The 21,979-nt window shown below is 42.5% G+C and overlaps 1 protein-coding gene across 2 annotated transcripts in view; it reads right to left on the reverse strand.

The window, feature by feature from the left end:
• Positions 1-7,279: 7,279 nt before the first annotated feature.
• Positions 7,280-21,979, reverse strand: part of bap1 (BRCA1 associated deubiquitinase 1) — a 68,480-nt gene continuing 53,780 nt past the window's right edge. Inside the window, exons 13-17 of one of the 2 annotated variants that reach the window (XM_043708520.2) lie at positions 20,771-21,219; positions 16,735-16,907; positions 9,899-9,991; positions 8,992-9,064; positions 7,280-8,126 (exon numbers count right to left, since the gene is read on the reverse strand). In XM_043708520.2, the coding sequence (XP_043564455.2) occupies positions 7,993-8,126; positions 8,992-9,064; positions 9,899-9,991; positions 16,735-16,907; positions 20,771-21,219 (922 nt within the window). In that variant the 3' untranslated portion in view covers positions 7,280-7,992. The remainder of the gene's footprint in view (positions 8,127-8,991; positions 9,065-9,898; positions 9,992-16,734; positions 16,908-20,770; positions 21,220-21,979) is intronic. The other variant, XM_043708521.2, reaches the window with a different exon arrangement.

The raw sequence follows: 21,979 nt of genomic DNA on the forward strand, positions 1-21,979 counted from the left end.
CCTTGTCGACTATAGGGCACATTACATGACTACTCACTACCATTTTGAAATGAGCCAGTCAGCTCATCCCAATTTATATGAAATTTAAAGTGTTCAAGTCATAAAACCTCACAGCTTTTACTACATTTTAAAAAAATCTTTGCAGTAATAAAATCGTACACTTCATAGCTCTTCGCAGCACATCCATGCCCAACTCCCTCTCATCTTAAATCTTTATTATACCAAGAGTCTACATGCCATTATTACTAATCACATTTTCTTTTACCATTTAAACAATTCCTCCTTCATCATTAGAGTTAATCCACCCTCTACCATTTCCCTATCCCATAGAGTCTATATAACCAGATTTAATCAGTTCCAATTCCATACATTGTCTCAGTACTGACAATCAACATCCTACCCTCCATCCTACCTGAATTTAGGCCTGCAATTCCTTTAGTTTGTTTGTTATACTCTGTGCACTTATATAAAGAATGTTTATATGGGACACACTTTTCACTTTGTTTTATTCATGCAGTTCTTATTTCTCTTCCGGTTTAATTATTTTACCTGTTTTAGTTTCCCTTTACCTAAATCCCTGAAGCAGTACTCCTGTTTCTCTACTCTCTTCCTTTCCATTTTTTTTTAACTATAATTGATACTGTCTTCCCCAGCTGAGCCCTCCACCTCACACTCTCCGCCTTCAATTCTCCCGTTTTATCAGGTTCCTGCTCATTGGAGCCTGTCCTGGCAGTATAAAGGAAGTGAACAGCTCAGTGAAGAAATTAAGGTGCATATTTAATGAAAATAAGATGCACGATAAACAGAAGAACTATTGAGAATGCACTCCAGAAAAGCACAGGATTTTTAGGGACCTTGCGCGCTGGCAAATATCTAAGATTAAAAAAAGACAAAAAGAACAGTGAACCCCACTCATTCATAAAGTAAGAGTTTTAAACACAATGATGAGCCTTATTTAAAATAAAGGTTTTGCAGGGATTTAACAAACAACTGAAGAGAATTGCCAGAGACACAAATCTAAGCCCTTGAAAGGCAACACACACACGCGCACTGACAGAGAGACATAGGCCAGCCATCTTCAGATATCAAAGTGTCAAGTTTACCACCAACTTCCTTTGAATGTTGAAACAAGGTTACTTTAAAAACTATACTGGATCGCAACTAGTTTTTGTTAAACATGATTTGCTTGAATACCTAAAAGAATTATTAACGCGGATTTAAATATGAATATATTCAAAAATAGAAAAGTTGTGTTATAATGATTTTTAATATTCTATGACATTCCATTAAAACTAATTCCTGCAATAAATATTCATAAGAAATTATATTTTAAAAATTGAAGACTTATATCCTCACAAACCTACCTCTAGATACCAACATCCGAGAATTCTTAAAACAACAGGAATTGCTGGAGAAACTCAGCAGGTCTGGCAGCATCTATATAGTTCTCTGTTGTTTCTTTCATAAACATTGTGGAGACATTCACATCTGCAGGAATTGTTCCAGGACTTGCAGAATTTTGGAAGAGAATGACCAACACATCAACTATCTCTGCAGCCACCTCCTTCAACATGCTGGGATGTAAACCCTCAGAATACTGAGGATTTATCAACTTGAAGCCCCATTAATTCTCAATAATACTAATTTCCTTCAACGCCTCATACTCTCTAGTCACTTGAATCTCCAATTCTGAGAGTATTTTTGTATTTTCTTCATTGAAAACAGACACAAAGTAGTTACTTAGCTTCTCTGCCATTTCTCTATTCCTCATTATAAATTCTCATGACTGCTTGAAATGGACCCTTCTTGTCTCAGCCAAATATTTCTTGTTTTTTTTACATCGAGAGAAGCTTTTACACTCCATTTAAAAAAAAGTTTTGCTCGATTGCTTTAATATTCTATTTTCCTTTTTCTCATCTGCTTCTTGGTCCTCCACTGTGTTCTAAAAGCTCTCAATCATCAGATTTACTGCTATTTCAGGTAACATTATAAGCGTTTCCTTTTAATCTTATACAATCTTTAACTTCTTTCATTAGCTTTTTCCAGCTTTTGCACTTCGAAACCAATGTATTATTGCTGTAAGCCATGCAGAAGTTATTTAAAGACTCTCCATTGCTTACGTAAAGTTATGCCTTTTAATATATTTTCCCAACCACCTCAACCAAATTGGTCTCTCTTGCCTTTATAATTCCCCTTATTCAAATGTAACATCCTTGCTTCAGATTGCACAACTCATTTTCAGATATAATTTAAAATTCTACCATATTGTGGTCACTCATCCTGAAACGTTCTTTTAGAATGGAATTGTTAATTCATGCATTTTTATTACATAGTACAAAATCTAAAGTAGCCTGTCCTTTAGTTGGCTTGTCAGCATATTGCTCTGTGAAACCATCCCTGACATACAGGTCATTCTGCAATAACGAGCGTTTCGTCCACGCAAATTCGCTGTAATGTGATTGACGAATAGGGGACGGTGTTTCTGAAGCACAAACTTTTAAAACATGTGTTGGCTGTCGCACGATTGCATCACCAATACTTTAAGGGATATTTGTATTGCACGTTTCTTACATAGTGCAGGGTCACTTGGGAACGTGATTATTGTGCTACAGAAGAAATGACTGTACTCCAGAAACTTGTCCTCCACATTTCTAGTGCTCAATTTATTTACCCAGAGAATATTTGCAGATTGAAGTCACCCATGATCGATAAATGTTGTCCATGCTACAGACGTCTCTCGTGTCCTGATTGACAAACATGCCCCACATTAATGTTTGGTGGCCGATAAATAACTCCAAACAATGTCTGCAGCTTCTTGCTTCTTCTTAACTACAACAGATTCGAACATGTTGCTCTTCCAATCTGAGACCCTCTCTTACTAATGTACTGATCCCATCATTTATGTAAATCCACCTCCTTTCCCTTCTTGCCTGCCCTTCCTAAACATCAAATATCATTAAGTATTCAGATCCTAGTCCTGGTCACCATTGTAGCTATGTTTGTGTAATAGCAGTTAGATCATATCTGTTTATATCTACCTTGTTGTGAATGCTGTGTGCATTTAGATAGGGTGCCCTTAACGTTATCTTTTCCACACTGTTCTGCATTTGAATGTGCGTATGTTTAGCTTTGCTTCTATTGTTTTCCAGTTTCCCCAGCAGCTTTTCTACTTCTGTTACCAACTTTACTTCCTTCTAATATGGGTTATCCTGCAGCTTCCCATCCCCCTGACAATCTAGATTAAACCCACTTCAACAGCACAAGCAAATCTTCTTGAGGATGCCCCAATGCCTAAACCATCCAATACCCTCCCTCCTACACTCATTCTCTCGCTTCATGTTCAACTGACCAATGCTTGTGTCCTGATGCTGACAAGCACATGGCACCGAGTTAAATCATGAGGTTACTGTTCGAGGTGGCGCTTTTTAATTGCTTTTCCAACTCCCTAAAATCTGCTATCGGGATCTCCGCAGTTGCTCTGTGACATCATTGGCATCAGGGAGGCAATCCACTACTCTGAAGTCATTAGATTAGATTAGATTAGATTACATTACATTACAGTGTGGAAACAGGCCCTTCGGCCCAACAAGTCCACACCGACCCGCCGAAGCGCAACCCACCCATACCCCTACATTTACCCCTTACCTAACACTACGGGCAATTTAGCATGGCTAATTCATCTGACCTGCACATCTTTGGACTGTGGGAGGAAACCGGAGCACCCGGAGGGAACCCACGCAGACACGGGGAGAACGTGCAAACTCCACACAGTCAGCCGCCTGAGGCGGGAATTGAACCCGGGTCTCTGGCGCTGTGAGGCAGCAGTGCTAACCACTGTGCCACCGTGCCACCCATGAATGTATAATGCCACAGAAAGTTTTGTCTGATCTCATAATGTTTATCTCTCAGAAAGCTTCTCCTCATAGAACGGGCGAAGAGCTGGCAGATGCCATTTAATGTATTTCTCAAAGTCTTTCACAATCCTCTTTGTGATTTGCTGAACTCCCTGTGAACTGACTTTGCCAATGTGCCTCCTATATCCAAAATAACTCAACAATGTATACACCAAAAGCTAAAGTAGATTTGTGAGTTAAATCACCAACTGTTTTTCAAGGCTTTTTTTCCCCCAGATTTTTGTTTGGTTTTAGGATGTTAAATAAAATTTCTGACCTGATTGAATTCTGGTGGAATCGATGTTGGTGCTGCTTTGGGGAGAGTTGAAAGAGTTGTCCAATGCTTTCACATGACCATAAGATGCAAGAACAATAGGCCATTCAGCCCATCAAGTCTGCTCCACCATCTAATTATGGCTGATCTGATAATCCTCAACTCTACTCTCCATAACCATTGATTCCCTTACAGAATAAAAGTCTCACTTAACTTTAAATATACTAAATGACCCAGTTTCAACAGCCTCTGTAATAAAGCATTCTATACATGCACTATCCTCAGAGAAGAAATTCCACCATATCTCGTTCTTAAACGTGTAACCCCTTACTCTGAGATTATGCCCTCTGGCACTCAAGGGGAAACAACCTGTAGCGACCCTATCAAGCCCCCTAAAAATTGTGTAGGTTTCAATAAAGCCTCCTTTCATTATTCTATATTTCAACAAGTACAGGTCCTCTCAACCTCTCCTCCTAAGGCAGTCCCCTCCATACCTGGTATCAGCCTTAGTGAACTTTCTCTGAACTGCCTCCAATGGCAGCTCTTTTCTTAGATAAGGGGCCCAGACTGTTCACAGTATTCCAGCTATGACCTGACTAGCATCTTGTACAATTTGATCAAAAACCTCCTTACTTTTTATAACTCCATTCTCTTAGAAATATACAATGGGCCCGCCTTTCAATTTTCCTTTCATTTGGAGGGGTCGCTAAGTGAATTTCAGATAGATAAGATTTGTCACAACAGTAAACATGAATTTTGAAATAATAAATTCCAAACCAGTAAATTGACAATTTGCATGAGTTATTGATTTAAAAAAAAAACTTTTAAGTAAGTAACAAATAGCCAAGCTAACTCATAAAACATCTTTTGGCCCTTTTGGCTAAAAAGGGAGGCACGGTGAAAAATAACAATGCCTCAAGTTCTGAGGTGTGAAGCCAGGGGATGATCTGAGAAGTTAGGTTTGATCAATATTGATCTTGGCTCATCTCTGGTAGTTTATGTTCCGAGCTATAAGTATTTTTGCTTTTCAGCCGAGAGTTTTCTCCTCTCCCAGTGTGCTTTGCAAAGTCAAGAGGAGGGGGAGAATGGGACAGTGTCTCAGTCTGACTCACACACCCACTTAGACAGAGCACCCATCCTCTCACCCACACGCATCCTGGAGGCTTACTAATACAACCAGTGCAGGACGGCTTTGAACGTACCAATAGGCATTTCCTCCCGCCTGGTCCGACATCCACCTTGCCCTGGAGCGTGGCTGCAAACACTGTTCCTTGTCACCATCCTGTCTCCTCCCCAACTCTTGGGTATGGACTCTGTTTCCCCAGCCCCCAACTCTCATTCCCTTTCTCAAGCAGATGACCCGACCCCCCCCCCCACCCCCCACCCCCCCCCCCCCCCAGCAATCCTTGGCCTGTAGACCTGCTGCTGTGGTTCCAGGCCTAGAACTGCTCCTCCAAGTACTGACTGCTTCCCTCACCATTGAGCTTATCAGCAGCAAACACCAGACAGAACTGGCCTCTAATTGAAGGAGTCGCGCCTTGCAAAGTCTTCCAGTTACACTTACCTATGTTTTAAATAACAGCTCAGTAGGCGCCACAGGATCCATCAGTGGGCCACTGGCTGCTGTTGGACAAGCCTGTGTCAGAATCTGAAGGGACTGTGTAAAAAAACACTGATCTTAGATATTGCGCCTGAGGCTAGTCAGTTGTTCACACCTGTAGCTTACTGAAATACGGTTCACAATAAAGTGCAAACAAATGAAGGAAATATTTAAAATCCACCATGGAGTGTAGAGCAAAATAAATTGTGACTGCACGAGAGGGTGTGCAGACCAGATTCACTAGGATGTTGCCCTAGGATGGAGCTCTTCAGCTATGGAGAGAGGCTGGATAGTCTTGGGTTGTTTTCTTTAGAGCAGAGAGGTTTGGGCAGGGGAAGGGGGAAACCTCGCTGAGGTGTATAAGATTATGAGGGGCATGGACAAGGTAAATCAAAAGCAGCATCTCCCCTTCACTGAACAGGTCAATAATGGAGGTGGCGGGGGGGGGTAATCATTTTAAGGTAGAGGGCAGGAGATTCAGAGGGGACTTGAGAACACTCTTCTTCACCCAGAGGATAATCTGGGCTGGAATGCCCAGCCTGGGAGGGTAGTTGAGGTCGGAAATGTCACAACCTTTACAAAATGGTACTTAGGTGAGCACTTGCAATGTCATAATATTCAAGGCTATGGGTCAAGTGCTGGAAAGTGGGAGTTGTGTAGATTTAGGAGTTTGGTCAAGGCAGACTCGATATGATTCTATGACATTTATCATTATGTATCTTGGGGAGGAAATAACAAGGTTTCATGCATATTATTTCCTAATATTTCCAGTATTATACCCAAGAGATCATATGGAGACAGCAATCAGGTCAGGGCCATGGTTGAACCACTGCAAGCAGGGAGTAATACCATGGGAGATCTAGTTTCTGGTGAACAGTAATCACCTTACCAAGTGCACAGGACATTGGTGAGGCCTCTTCTGGAGTAGTGTGTGTAGTTCTGGTCACCCTGTTATTGGCAGGATATTTATTAAATTGGATAGGGTTCAGAAAAGATTTATGAGGCTGTTGCTGGGACTGGAAAGTTTGCAATGTGAAAAAAGGCTGGGACTTCTTTCACCGGAGTGCAAGAGGCTGAGGGGTGACCTTATAGAAGTTTATAAAATCATGAGGGGCATAGATAAGGTGTATGGGAAGGGTCTTTTCCCTAAGGCTGGGGAGATCAAAAGTAGGGGGGCATATTTTTAAGGTGAGAGGAGAAAGTTTTAAAAAGGACATGAGAGGCAACTTGTTTTACAGAGGGTGGCTCATATGTGGAATGAACTGCACAAGGAAGTGGTGGATGCAGGTACAGTTACAATAATTAAAAGACATTTGGATAAGTACATGAAAGGAGGGATATGGGCCAAATGCAGCTAAGTAGGACTAATTTGACTTGGGAACATGGTTGGCATGGACTGGTTGGACCAAAGAGTCTATTTCCATTCTGCATGACTCTATGACATCAACACAACATAATCTCACCAAATGACGTTTCTGTTTCAACCACAAGAATTGCCTACATTTAATCCAGATTGGTTTCAACTGATCACTGACCACACCCGACATTTTTTTTTTAAAAAGTGCTCTTTAATTTGAACTCTCAATTAATTCAAAATTGGAATTGTTACCCTCTGAATAAATAGGGCTTTATTCCACAGTTCTGGTTTATCCATCGCAGGTCAAGCAACCTAGTTCCTTCAGGTAGTCAGTCAGTGGCCAGACGTGTAACAGTGGTCCTTTAGCAAATCCCCAATATAAATGCACTTCCAAAGACAACAGGGAATTCAGAGGAAAGTTTGAATTTGGATGGTGCACAGCGGAGAAACGATAAAATGGAGCACATTCAGACTGTTTATAGAATGACGAACAAGGCTGTAGATCCCATGTATTCAGTACTGTCCTGCTTGCAAGCATCGAACACTGCTGGGAAGAGCACACAGATCCTGTCTGGGGTTGGTTCATTGTTAGAAGGCAGCTGCTTCATACCAGTGACCCCACTTTTGACTGATCCCATGCAAGGTTCTGGTGGACTGTCGACTGCTCAACGTTTCAAACCAAACCGGAAGTTAGTGTAATTATCTGGCATCCCAGTCCAGTGTCAGTAAAGGGAATGCACAGCTCCACCAGCCGATTCCAGCATGCACAACCTCAGTAAAAAGAGCTGCTGCTAGCCCATCTTGCAGGGATGGATGGGTCCGATGCTGAAGGGACACAGGTGCCTGGGTGCAAACGGGGCTGCAAGCGTCACTGTCGCTTGGCTTTGTACGGCCGGGAACGTTTCCGCCGGTCTGGCTTGCGCTGTTTGTGCAGGCGCCCAATGCTGACGCCCTGTCTCCTCCTCACCGAGATGTTTTGCTCCACAAGGCTGGCCAGCATTCCTGTCGGGAAATTGAGACAGCGGTGATCAATAACTCAGGGATCCATTAGACTGGAATTCCATCTTGGGGAATGGTGACCAAGTAACATTTAAGAGGGCGACCCTGTGGGTTAGCCACACAGTTCATGTGGGGAAAGCAATCACCCAGGTCTACCCACACAATAATAACCTTGAGCAATACTAACATCAAATTCCACAGGAAATGTCCAGTTGGGAAAGGGATGAGGAACCTGTGAGGGGTGGTTTCTGTTTGAAGTACTGGACATTCTTCTTTTGATCTACACTCTCCCTACATAAGCTGAGCTACTAATACAGCATTGCCCACAGAGGATTTGAGTGATTTTGACCGACTTAAAGGCCCTGTCAACAAGTTTCCTAATCACAATATTTCATGTCCAACAACATTTATGGTTTGGGGTTGTTGAAGTAATACTGCCCTCTCCAGGGTTTCCTGCTGTTAAAATTCTGCGCTCATTATGAAAGTGGATTTTAGCACTGCCTATTTTAAAAAAAAACTACAGAGCTAATAGCTCTTACTGAGTATGGGGCAAGGTTGGATTAGGAGCAAGTAACACTCTCACTATGAGGTCGCACTCCAACAGGTGGAGAAAGATGACTCAATACATTGGTTAACTTTAAGGCACAGCTTTTATTAATCCCCAATGCATGTATTAAATCAGGGTTTAGTTCCATTAGGTGCCACCTTGAAGGATGCAATGATGTTGAGATTGCAACATGCCAGACCCTTGTATATAGAAACCAGAAGGTCAGGCTAAAACTAACCATGACTGGTAATTTGTAGCAAAGTTCTTCCCTATTGGTAAGGTCCTCAAACAGACTCAAGATTTTGACAAACAGTGCCTTACCTTCTTGAGACAGCATAGAGATGAAAGTACAGATGAACTCATCATAATTGTGGGTTCTTCGCTGGTCATCAATCTGGTCAAAAGTAGCACAAAACATGGTCACTGAGAAACTGCTTCTTAAAACGTCCGTGAAACAAACAATTAAGTGACAATTTAATACCTGATGCCCAGCAGCAACATTTTACCAAATAGATGTCGATTGTTACAGCTCAGCTGTCGACCCAATGCTTCAAAGATTATTTTCCTTCTTCAGTTTTTCTCCTCTCATTGAAGTCAAGGAGGATGAGAAAAACAGCTCACAGCCTTGTTCCCTTTAGACTTCAATCAAGATCAAATTTGGGCAGGGATCCAAAATGGGCAGCTGATTTGCTACCAGTTATTCTGCATTGTTGCTGAAGTCAAAGGTCATTCCCAGTGACTCACATTGGATTGCAGGTCAAGAATGCATCTTATTCAGAGGTAAATGCAAAACATGTGAAGTTTGAGATTGAGTGACTGACAGTATAAATTCCTTGCACTGTATTCATTCAGTGGGAGGAGATTAGATTCCATACATAATGGAAACAGGCTATTCGGCCCAACAAGTCCACACTGACCCTCCGAAGAGTAACCCACCAGACCCATTCCCTACATTTCCCTTTGACTAACGCACCTAACACTATGGGCAATTTAGCATGGCCAGTTCACCTAACCTGCACATCTTTGGACTGTGGGAGGTAACTGGAGCACCTGGAGGAAACACACGCAGACGCGGGGAGAATGTGCAAACTCCACACAGACAGTCGCCTGACGCTGGAATCGAACCCAGGTCCCTGGCGCTGTGGAGCAGCAGTGCTAGCCACCGTGCCACCCCAGTGAGAGAACATTACAGACAGAGAGAAAGAGAATAGCTATCATTCCCATTCACCTTATACTTCTTGCGTTTTTCCACTTCCTCCTTAAGGCATATCTCACAGTTAGAGATCTCGGCCTCCACGCACTTCAATAATGCCAGCAGCTCCTGGGAACAGCATACAAGGTTGTAAAATGGAGCCATGTTTCCAGAAAGGACTCAGTTAGCTAGCAATACATACAACACCATCTCTCTGCTTCACTCCTACTAAGAGGGAAAGTGTAACAAATATAGAAATAAAATGATTGAAACCTTGCTTTTCATTAAAGTTTGACGTTTCTCACTGCCCGAGAATAAATGTGATTTAATCTTGCTTACTATCAATCGTTGCCTTACCCATTCACTAAGTCCAAGTAAGTACAGCTATCACTGTGTATGGATCATCAGCCTGGGCAACTGTCTCTTGAAACAGTTCACACCTGGATAGTCAGGGAAACTCTCTGTGTCCCCTGCCCACTGTAGTGCGGGTGGGAAGGAGAAGGGAGAAAGAGAATGAGACACTTGTAGGAATATTGGGCTGAGAGGGTGAAGGCAGACTTTTTAATCTTCAGGCATTTTTACAAACAGCTGCTGCGCTTTGTTTTGCACTAAGAATTAGCCCACAGTCAGTTAGGCCATACTGCCCATTTTACCAGAAACAAGGATTTAAAGGGACCTTGTCACTGCAGAGTCCAGGTCTCACAGCAGTCATTGCTGCCACAGCATGCAACCCCAGAACCTCATCTCTCATTCTCATTGCGGGTCATGTTCCGCAGGGTGGGAAGTCCTGCCCTCGCTGCTCAGAAACATGCCTGCAGAATCAATATGATTAATTACTGTAGTAACCAGAAAGTCAGTACAGTTACACAGGCTTCAAACCATCCCAAGACAGAGAATAACAGGCAACCATTTGCAAAAACACGGTTAGTGACATTTAACTAGACACAGTTTGCTCTCTCCTTTATTGAAGTGAATGCCTCTTTTGAAGGGTTCTAGTTTAGGGTTGTCAGAAATTTACTATTACCTTGCCCTATTGCTCTTATCCAAAGACCATCCAACACCATTTAGTTGCATCTTTCTGGATAACTTTTGAGTCTTCCTAAGGACAGTGAGACTAATTTTGGAGACCGTACCACTGCTCTGACACCAAGGCAAGTTGGAACAAAGATGAGGTGAAACCTGGAATATTCTTTGTCGCGCTAGATACACAAGTCGCCTTGTTTGGTACCTTCACCAGGTTGACACCTCATTTTTCGGTATGCCTGGTGCTGTTCCTGGCATGCCCTCCTATACTCTCCATGGAACCAGGATTGATCCCCTGAATTGACGTAATGGTAGAATGGATGATATGTCAGGCCATGAGGTTGTAGATTGTATTCGAGTACAATTCAGCCGCTTCTGATGGTCCACAGCTTCTTGTGGGTCCCAGTATTGAGTTGTTACATTTGTTCAAAAAGTCTCTCCCATTTGGCATGTTAAAATGCCAGACACGATCAAAACCAAGACTCAGTCTCCACAAAGACTGTGCTGTGGTCTCTCTTACTGATACTGTAATTGACAGAAGCATCTCCAACAGGAACCTCGTACACTTGAACACATCAGGGAGGGGGAGAGTTACCTGGTTGCTGTGTTTCAGGAGGCAGTCACATCTGTTAGATTAAACACCTTGAATGTGGTTGGTGGTCAGGACAGGAAGTTGTGACTGTGAGTGAGGCAGGCAGATGGATCCAGGAGGTAGGGCTGAAGAAACATCAGCCTTTGAGCTTACCTAACAGGTTAGAGATTCTTGTTCCTTGTGTGGATAAGACTGGGGGCTGTAGGGAGGATGAGCAAATTGACCATAGCACCACAGTACAGGGAGTAATTCAAGGAGTGGGGTGGGGGGAGGAAAGAGAAATTGTGTTGGGGCATACATAGGCAGGGGAATAGACTCTGCTCACTATGACTAAGATGGAGAATCTTGAAGGATGTGTTGCCTGTCCAGCGCCTAGGTGCAGGATGTCATAGCTGGGCTGCAAAGAATCTTGGCATGGGAGGGGAAAATTCCAGTTGTCTTGTCGATGTAGGTATAATATTAATAGAAATATTAATTGGGCGGCACGGTGGCACAGTGGTTAGCACTGCTGCCTCACAGCGCTTGAGACCCGGGTTCAATTCCCGCCTCAGGCGACTGACTGTGTGGAGTTTGCATGTTCTCCCCGTGTCTGTGTGGGTTTCCTCTGGGTGCTCCGGTTTCCTCCCACAGTCCAAAGATGTGCAGGTGAGGTGAATTGGCCATGCTAAATTGCCCGTAGTGTTAGGTCAGGGGTAAATGTAGGGTCATGGGTGGGTTGCGCTTCGGCGGGTGAGTGTGGACTTGTTGGGCCGAAGGGCCTGTTTCCACGCTGTAATGTTTAAAAAAAAAAGAGGAAAGTGGTTTTGCTGAGGAGATATGAGCAGCCAGGAGCTACATTAAAAAGCATAATCAGTAAGATAATCTGCAGATTACTACCTGAGCCATGAGCAAATTTACACAGGGCTCAACAAAATTAAAGGCTCTAAAGACTAGTGCAGGAGATACAGGTTCGAATTTATGAGATATTGGCACCAGCACTGGGGAAGGAGCGAGCTCTTTCCAGTGAGAGAGGCTCAACCTGAATCATGCTGGGACCAGAGGCCTGGCAAATTGGATAGCTTGGGATGTAGTTAGGACTTGAAACTAAAGAGTGTGAGGAGGTTGTAGTTAAGGATTGAAACTAAATAGTGAGGCGGCATCAGTTGCATGGGAAAGCTATAGAACCAAAGGCATAGGAGAGGGTAGGATTTCAGGTTATTTATGGGGTTGATTGTTGACGGAAAGTAGAAAGAATGGACATAAAGCATGAACGTGACATTGTGCCAAGAAGCCAGAAACGTGTGGGAAACTGTGCAATAAAACAAACTAAAAGGCTTTGTATCTTCACACAGGAAACATTCAGAATAAGATAGACGAACCGATGGCTCAAATCGAATTAATGAATACCATTCTTAGCTGTTACAGAAACATGGTTAAAAGGAGATCAAAACTGGGAACTTAACATCCAGGGACATCCAGCCACAAAACGACATGACCCACTCTCACTAGTATCCAACAGGAATGCTATCAACAAACACATTGACTTGGATCCCATTTACCAGCCCCTGAGAAAAAGAACAGGAAATGACATCACCAACCCAAGGAACCCTAAACACATTAATCAAAAGCAGGCCATACCACCAATGCTTCATCCGGAGGCTCACTGATGATGTTACCTAGTATGGTAATGAAACGTCTGAAAACAAACCTTCCAGCTCAGCGAGCAAACCTACATCCATGATAGGATTTAAAATTCAATTTGAGAGCGAGAAACTTGGGGCAGAAAAATCTTAAATAAAGGGAATTACAACGAAATGAGGATAGAGTTAGCTAACGTTAACTGGGCAGATAGACTGGCAGGAATGACAGTAAGCAAGCAGTGACAGACATTTAAGGAGATATTGCATGGTTCTCAGCAAAAATCCATCCCAGTAAGATGGGAAGATTCTAAGAGAGGGTTAAACCAATAAGGGCTAACCAATTAAGTTAAGGAGAGTATAAAGTTAAAGGTAAAAGCATATAAGGCGGCCAAAGTCAGTGACAGCCATGAAGACAGGGAGCAGAGTAGGAGACAATCTAAGACGGTAATTAAGTGTCAACCACATTGCTGTGGGTCACCAGTCACACGTGGGCCAGACCAGGTCGGGACAGTAGTTTCTTTCCCTAAAGGACACTGGAAAACCTCCAGATTGATTTTTATGACAACCAACCGGTTTCATGGTCATCATGATAGACTTTTATTAATTCAAATTCCATCATCTGCCATGGTGGGATTTGAACCCATGTCCTCACAACATTCTGGATAACTAGTCCAGCGACAATACCACGAGACCACACCTCCACGAGAGGACTCCAGGATAACAGGTACCAGCCTTCAGCAAATTCAATCCATGTGACGACAATCAACAAACGTTTGGAGGTACTGGATTTAGACTCTGACAACATTTCGCCAATAGTCTACTGCAGGACAAATCTAACCTGACAAATTACCAGCCAATCAGTCTATTCTTGATCATCAGTAAAGTGATAGCAAGTATCTGTTGTGGCTGCCCATGGCTGATTGTGACAGAATGGCTATTAGGGGTTTTCTTTTTAACTGACACAAACAATCAAAGGAAATTTTAGCTATGTAGCAATTCATATAGCTCAAATCATGGCTTTCACAGCTAGATGGCAAAATGGCTGAGTCTTAGTAAGATGGGACTATAATGTAAACAGTAAGACTCTGGAAACCACACTCTGAGATTTATGATTTTTATTGAAGTAAGGAAAGCTTGAACTACCTGAGATGAAGCTTTTTAGATAATTATATATTACAGTAGATACACATTTGTACAAGAATGAAAGTTTAAATTCATTAGATATGGAGGAATTAAATTTCTGCAAGCAGTTAGCCTTGGATGCAGAGCCTAGTTTGGATAAGCCATTGGAGAAACTTGTTTCCCCGTTAGCAAGATTGGAACAAAAAGGTATAAACAAGACAACCTCACAAGAGACCAAAAGCAAGGGGGGGGGGGCAGAAACATTTTTAAAACAGGATCATTATGACCTCAAGAGAATAAATACCTTCTGCTTTGCAAGCGGAATAAGGGAGAAGCTACTCCTGAAATCATTTGTCACAGAATCACAATATTAGTTTAACTATGCATAACTTTATAATTATCTTTATATTAGAGCTGATATTACAAATATCATAACAATTGATAAAAAAAATTAACATCCTTTTTCATCTTCTGTACTAAGATCAGTAAGGGATATGAATTTCTAATGAGAAGTCATTAGTAATAAGTAAGCTTACAATGTGACTGGCAAATGTCGAGGAAGGAACATAACAATCAGTGTGGGAACGTGATCAAACATTGTAAGGGCCCAAGGACAGGGTATAGGGGTCTGGTAACATCACAAGATGATAGGCGGACATAAGGAGGACCATGAAGTTGTCCATTGCTGATCGTGTATTTGCAGGATTGGATGTGCAGGTCAGGGGGGATGTGGCAAGCACTGATGTCAATGTTGCATGTTACCATTGTAGCGCAGTATGTATAAATATCCTGTATTTCATTGGGAAAGGTAGATTGTCACTGACCTCCAATCTGAGCTGTATTTAAAAGGCAAATGGGCCCCACATGAAAGCCAGACTTGGAGCAGTCCCTGACCCCTCCCACACTTGGTAAAGGAGCTCCAAATAAAGATCCATTTCTGCTACTGACTACAAGACTCAGACTCCTCTTTAAAATCCCTCTTCAACAGTGTCATCAGCAGCGCTATCAAACAGCACCAGCTCAGTGACACCCAGTTGGGATCCCCAGGGCCATTCAGCTCCCAACTTCCTTCCAGCCTTGGTATAAAGACAGACAAAACAGCTGAATTTCAGGCGTAAGGTGAGAGTTATTGACCTCAAGGCTGCATTTGAATGAACATGGCATCATGGACCCCTAGCAAAACTGGAATCAATGGGAATAAAGAGTCATGCTTGGCACATCTGAAGATGGTGGTGGTTGTTGGACAAAGTTAAAAATCACACAACACCACATTATATACCAAGTTTATTTGGAAGTACAAGCTTTCAGAGCACTGCTCCTTCATCAGGTAGTTAAGTGGGGCAGGATCAAGGACACAGAATACATACTAAAAGATCAAAGACAATAACTTTGTCCACCCCAGTCCAATACTGACACCTCTACATTTTGGTTGTTGGAGGCCAGTCATCTCAGCTCCAGGACATCCCTTCAATTCCTCAGGGTAGTGTTCTAGGCCCAATCACCTTTAGCTACTTCACTGATGATCTTCCCTCCATCATTAGATAAGAAATGGAGATATTTGCCTATGATGGCACAACGTTTAGTACCATTTGTGTCTCCTCAGATACTGAAGTGATCCATGTTCAATTGCAGCAAGCCCTGGACAATGTCCAGGTTTGGGCTGACGAACCGATTGATTCATTTATTTATTGTCACTTGTACTGAAATACAATGACAACTAACATTCATGCCACACAAATGTCAGACAATGACTATCTCCAATAAGAGAGAATCCAACCATTGCCCCATGACAACTGTTGGCAATGCCTTCAGTGAATTCTACACTATCAACATCCTTGGGATTACCATTGACCAGAAACTCAACTGTACTTGCCTCCTAAGCACTGTGGCTGCAAGCACAGGTCAGAGGCTTGGAATCCTGCAACGAGTAACTCACTTCCTGCTTCCTCAAATACTATCCACCACCTACAAGCCACAAGTTGGGAATACACTCCACTTGCCTGGTTAAGTGCAGCTCTCACATTACTCAAAATGTTTGACACCATCCAGTTCAAAGCAGTCCACTGGATTGGCACCATTTTGCAAACATCCACTCCCTCCACCACGATATGCACTGCAGCAACTCACCAAGGTTCCTTACATAGTACTTCCCAAATCCATGACCATCACCATCTAGAAGGACAACAGTCACAGATACATGGGAACACTGTCGACTACAAGTTCCCCTCCAAACCACTCGCCATTCTGACTTAGAAATATATTGCTGTTCCTTCAGTGTCACTGGATCAAATTCCTGGAGCTCCCTCCCTAATGGCTTTGAGGGTCTACCTACAGTCAACAAATTAGAGTGGTTCAAGAAAGCAGCTCACCACCACCATCTCAAAGGCAACCAGGGCCAGGCAGCAACTCTCACAGCCCATTAGTGAATGAAAAAAAATTGCTCTGAACCAGACAGTGTAATACCCTACTTATTGATGTGAATCATTCCATCTATTAAACACTCGTTAGTCACTTACCTTAGGGGAATATTTTTCTGCAATATTTTGTTCATTGCTTCCACTCCCTGAATATTTCTCCTTCCTGTCGCAGGACCCTGGGGACTCTTTTCCATCCTCCATTTTAACTTCGGTCAGTCTATCCGCACACTGACGCAATGGTGAACTTTTAATGGAGTCTGTTTTCTGTTGCTCTATAACCAAAGCCATGACAGTTTAAAACAAATGTATGTCCGAGTAGCAGTTAACAAACATTTCCTAAACATTTGATATTCAATACCGGAGGAGATCAATCACAAATTACAGGATGGACATAAATTTGGAATACCTTATATTCTCAAGCGTTCAAAAATGTCAGTCACTCTCTGAATCTTACTTTTACTAAGACTGCCCCTACAGCATGCAGTATCTAATTATACAACAGTACTATCTAGAAGTCTATAAAGTGAACACCTTGAGACAGGGACCAGATATTAGTGCCTTTCAGAGGTGACCCATTTGCACTTGGCAATTCCGTCAGTTGGCTTATATATGTATTCCACCTTCACACAGACAAATGGTATAATCAATTGCAATATCAAGATTATCACAGAATATTTTAAGATCAATGTGACAAGTGGATTTACAATGACTGAGGAGTTAACAAATTCCTGTGGAGAGGTTAACAATTAACATCTATTCTTGGAAGTCCTGCTGCAGTAAAAACTGGGGACCACTGGATGCTTGCTGGTGGGACTAACTACTTACCACTGCATCAATACTGGCTCAAAAAGTGATGTTGACATGTAGAGGAGTTGATTGCCTCCTTATTTGATGCTTGTGTGTACTGTGTCCCCTATTTCTTTTCCCGTCCTTTCCTTCTTTCCAACTTTCTTGGGTTCAAACTCCAGTCTACTCACTCTCTCTCCTGAAATTGTTTCTTTAGCTGCTCCTTAAATGCTGACTCTTGCTGGGAAGCTCCAGCAGTGCCAGCAATCAAAACCCACTCGAGGATTTGAGAAAACTCTCTGGAAAAGGCTGTTGCAATGAGCCACTAACCTCAGGATGTAAAGAATCAGAGGCACTATTCAAAGAGGTACAAACACTATGTACTCAGCAAAGCCCTGCTTCAACCAATACAACAGAAAACTGGTTACTTGTCTCGCTTGTTGTTTCTGGGATCGTGACGGTTGTTTTAATCTATATAACAACTGTGTACACTTTTAAAAGCAACTCACTGGATATGAACACCCTCCACTAAGCCTCAAAAGCTTCCCAGTTTGTTATGGGCAGTCTCTGCCTCAATCCATTAAAGTCTACCTTACCTAAATCCAAAATTAGATTAGATTAGATTACTTACAGTCTGGAAACAGGCCCTTCGGCCCAACAAGTCCACACCGACCCGCCGAAACGCAACCCACCCATACCCCTACATTTACCCCTTTAACCTAACACTACGGGCAATTTAGCATGGCCAATTCACCTGACCCGCACATCTTTGGACTGTGGGAGGAAACCGGAGCACCCGGAGGAAACCCACGCAGACACGGGGAGAATGTGCAAACTCCACACAGTCAGTCGCCTGAGTCGGGAATTGAACCCGGGTCTACAGGCGCTGTGAGGCAGCAGTGCTAACCACTGGGCCACCGTGCCGCCCACAAATTCTGGTATCCGATCTTTGCTTAACTCTTACAAATGCTCCATGAAACTTGATTATGTTATGATCACTATTTGACAAATGCTCATGAACAATTTAGGTCAATAATTAAGTCAGGTTCATTGCTCATTACTATATCCAATATTGCTTGTCCCCTTGTTGCATCCAAGACATATTGTTGTAGGAAACTTTCCTGCACACGCTTCGGAATTTCACAATCTTTCTGGCAGGTGCTTGTCTGTCTCTCCTAGTCTATGTTGAGATTAAACTCCCCCATAAATATGACTCTGTCTTTGGACATGATTGTCTAATTTCAGCATTTATACAATCCATCACTGGAGCTGCTATCAGTGATCTATAAGATACCTATTGTGGTTTTAATGTCACAGGACTAATGATCCAGAAGTTAATGATCTGGGGCAACAGTTCAAATCCAATCATGATAGCTGGCAGAGTTTAAATGCAATTCGTAATAAATCTGGAATTGAAAGCATTGCGACACGGGGTAAACCCTCCTGCTTAATTTAGAACCAGCGACACAGAAAAGATTTATCCCGTGCAGTAATCTAAAAACTCAAGTGGCCAAGAACTATTTAAAGTGAAAATTAACAACTTTATTTCTTAAAGTATAACCAAGAATAATTAACTGACAACTATTTACAATTCCTTCCTCTAACCTATCTTATACCTTCTCTTCTCTAATACTCGTCTAATAAAACTCCCAATTAAGATTTTAGAGAAAAATCCAAATTTTAAAACCAGACAGCAGTCGAATCTTCTCTTTATCTTCATTGGTACATAGGCTATCCAGTGTTGAGGTATTTCTCTGTGCAAATTCCTTCTCAAAGTTCTGACTAGCAGTACACAGCTGTTGGTCTAGTGGCAGTTCTCCTCCAAACTGTTCAATTTTCCCCTGTCTTATATCCCAAAGCATTGGATTGTGTCATTGAATGGAGTATGTTGACAATCGTAAAAGCCAAACTTGATTGGAATTTGGTAGATATTGTGACTTATTGAGAACACTTGGTGCTGTCTCTGCTAGCTTTTACTTTCTTAAAGGTATAGTACACCCACATCTTCATAACAAAAGCTAGCCTCAGTAATGGTGCCCATGAAACCACTACTGATTGTCATAAAAACCCATCTGGTTCACTAATATCCTTTTGGGAAGTAAACTACCATCCTTGTCTGGTCTGCCCTGTAAGTGAATCCAGACCCACCGTAGTAGGGTTAACTCTTAACTTCCCTCTGAATGGCCTTGCAAGCTAGGTGAAGGGGTAAACGTAGGGGAATGGGTCTGGGTGGGTTGCGGATCGGTGTGGACTTGTTGGGCCGAAGGGCCTGTTTCCACACTAATCTAATCTACTCAGTTCACAATTAAGGATGTGCAACAAATACTGGCTGTGTCAACAATGCCCACAGCACATGGAAAAATAGAGAAATGAAATAGGCAGGATGCAGCTATCAGTACTTTTCAAGGATTGTGTTGATGCCTCAAGTATTCACTGTATTCAAGAATAACTTAGTCTATGGAATGGAAAGCCACATATCAAAATTTTCTGTTAACACTAAGATAATGTAGATAAAAGTCTAATGTTATACAAATGTTGATAAATTAGGTGATTGAGAAAAACTGTGGCAAATAAAATCAAATAAAGCAAATGTGAAGCCATTTACTTTGAACCTAAAAACATGAAAAAGGTCAAAGCATTAGAGGTCTGAAGAGACTGGTGGGGTTCCAGGTAAACAGATCATTAAAATGTCATTAACGGGTAGAGAAAATAGTTAAAAAGACTAATGGAATGCTGGCCTTCATGTGTGAAGCAGAATATAAGGATATAGAAGTCATTCTTCAGCAATGCGCGGCCACGGTCGGGCCCCACCTGGAGTACTGAGAGGAATTCTGGGCACCACGTGTCTGGAAGGATGGAGATGAAGCCAGTAGATTTACCAGAATGGCACTTGAACGCCTGGAGTTAAGCTAAAAGCAGTGGGGTTGAACAAAGTGGTTCGGTTCCCAGAATTTGGAAGATTATGGGGTGATTTGTTTGAATAATTCAACGTTTAGGGGGATAGAATAGACAGATAGAGATAAAATAATTCCACTCAACTGATGAATCTAGGATTGGAAGGCATACTTTAAAAATAGAGTTAGATGTGAGGTGTGAAATTAGGAGACATTTCTACACAGAAAGGGTTGAAGTCTCCACCATTAGTGGCAACTGGTGGTGGATCACTTGTTAATTTTAAAACAGAGATTGATACTTTTGTTTGTTAATGAAAGGTATCAAAAGGTGGACTTCGGCTACAGATCAGTCATGATCTCATTAATAGTGGAACAGGATTGAAGGGCAAAGTGATACTATCTTTTGCATTGCAGGACTTCACCCCGTCATCGCAATCTCTCAGCTTAGCTTCTACCTGTGACTCCCAGGGTCTGCAGCATTCCTTCGTCGCCCAGATGCAATAGGTTTGTGCTAACTATTGGCCCAAGGTCACGGACTGCCCGGTTGTAACGCATGCAATCCACTCGCGACAGACTTTCTTCTTCTCCAAATAGCACCTTGGAGATGTGAGAGGTGACCGGGCTCGAAGGACGGGTGGGGTTGGCCGAACGGATGGGAGAGCGAAGCGGAGAGTTGAAAGCACTTCCGATCTCTGAGGCCGTGTCAGTGCTTTCATTGCTGGGAGTTGGAGAAGGCTGGGAATGGGCGGCAGCTCCACCACCACCGCTAATGGTTTTTATGGAAAGAGGAATTGACAAGTCCTTCTGGGATTCCTTTAGCTTCTCAGTCAGCACGTTGATAGTGTTGGGCTGTAGAAGGGACAGCTGCTCGCTGGATCGTTGTTCCTGGCTTTTCTTCTTATACCTGCACACCGGGAATGAAAAGGAAATTAATAAATCATTGCTGGAGAAAAGTCACAGGAAGGCTTCCGTTTCCTCAATATCCTAATTGAAAAATCAGCCAGGGATAATCTACTACTGTCTATCATAAATCTAACTTCATTGGTCAGGATCCTCTTTGCGATGTTTCTAGCTCCACGTGCGGTAAGTTTGGCCTTACTTGCAACTTTGTGAATTGAGCCCGAGTCATTTGTTCACCTGAAAAGTTGACGCTGAAGTATGGTACATCAAAGCTCCCCTGTGACATAATGGCTGGCCTGATCAGAGGTACGTCATTGTGGATCACGCAAACTCATGTAAGGCTTGAAGGTGGTCATTTTTGGTTCTGAAAAGTGCCCAGCCTACCTCAGATTGTCTGGGGTAAGGTATCTCAGATGTTTGAACAATAGGCGAAGCTAGCTGCTACTATGCAGTAACAACACAAGTGGTACTCATTCCTTTGGGTGTATGCAACCAGCATCCAACAGTAGACGTGATTCTGCTATTGGACAACATTTGCCGGACAATCGGGTTTGCATGAAGAATTATACTTACAAACAATTTAGAATTGTCACTCCGACACTCAATAATGGTGCACTTGTGTGTACTGGAAGCTAAAACTATTAATACACAGGCCCTATTCTTTGCAGACGGAAACCAACAATAATGGAGTAGCCAGTAATGGCCGGAGCAGAGTCAATTGCCTGGTTTAAAATATAAACACAGCCTGGCAGTTAACTGCCACT

Source organism: Chiloscyllium plagiosum, unplaced genomic scaffold (assembly GCF_037043375.1).
Source record: "Chiloscyllium plagiosum isolate Xiang-an unplaced genomic scaffold, Cpla_swu_hap1 HiC_scaffold_14, whole genome shotgun sequence".
Classification (NCBI taxonomy): Eukaryota; Metazoa; Chordata; class Chondrichthyes; order Orectolobiformes; family Hemiscylliidae; genus Chiloscyllium; species Chiloscyllium plagiosum.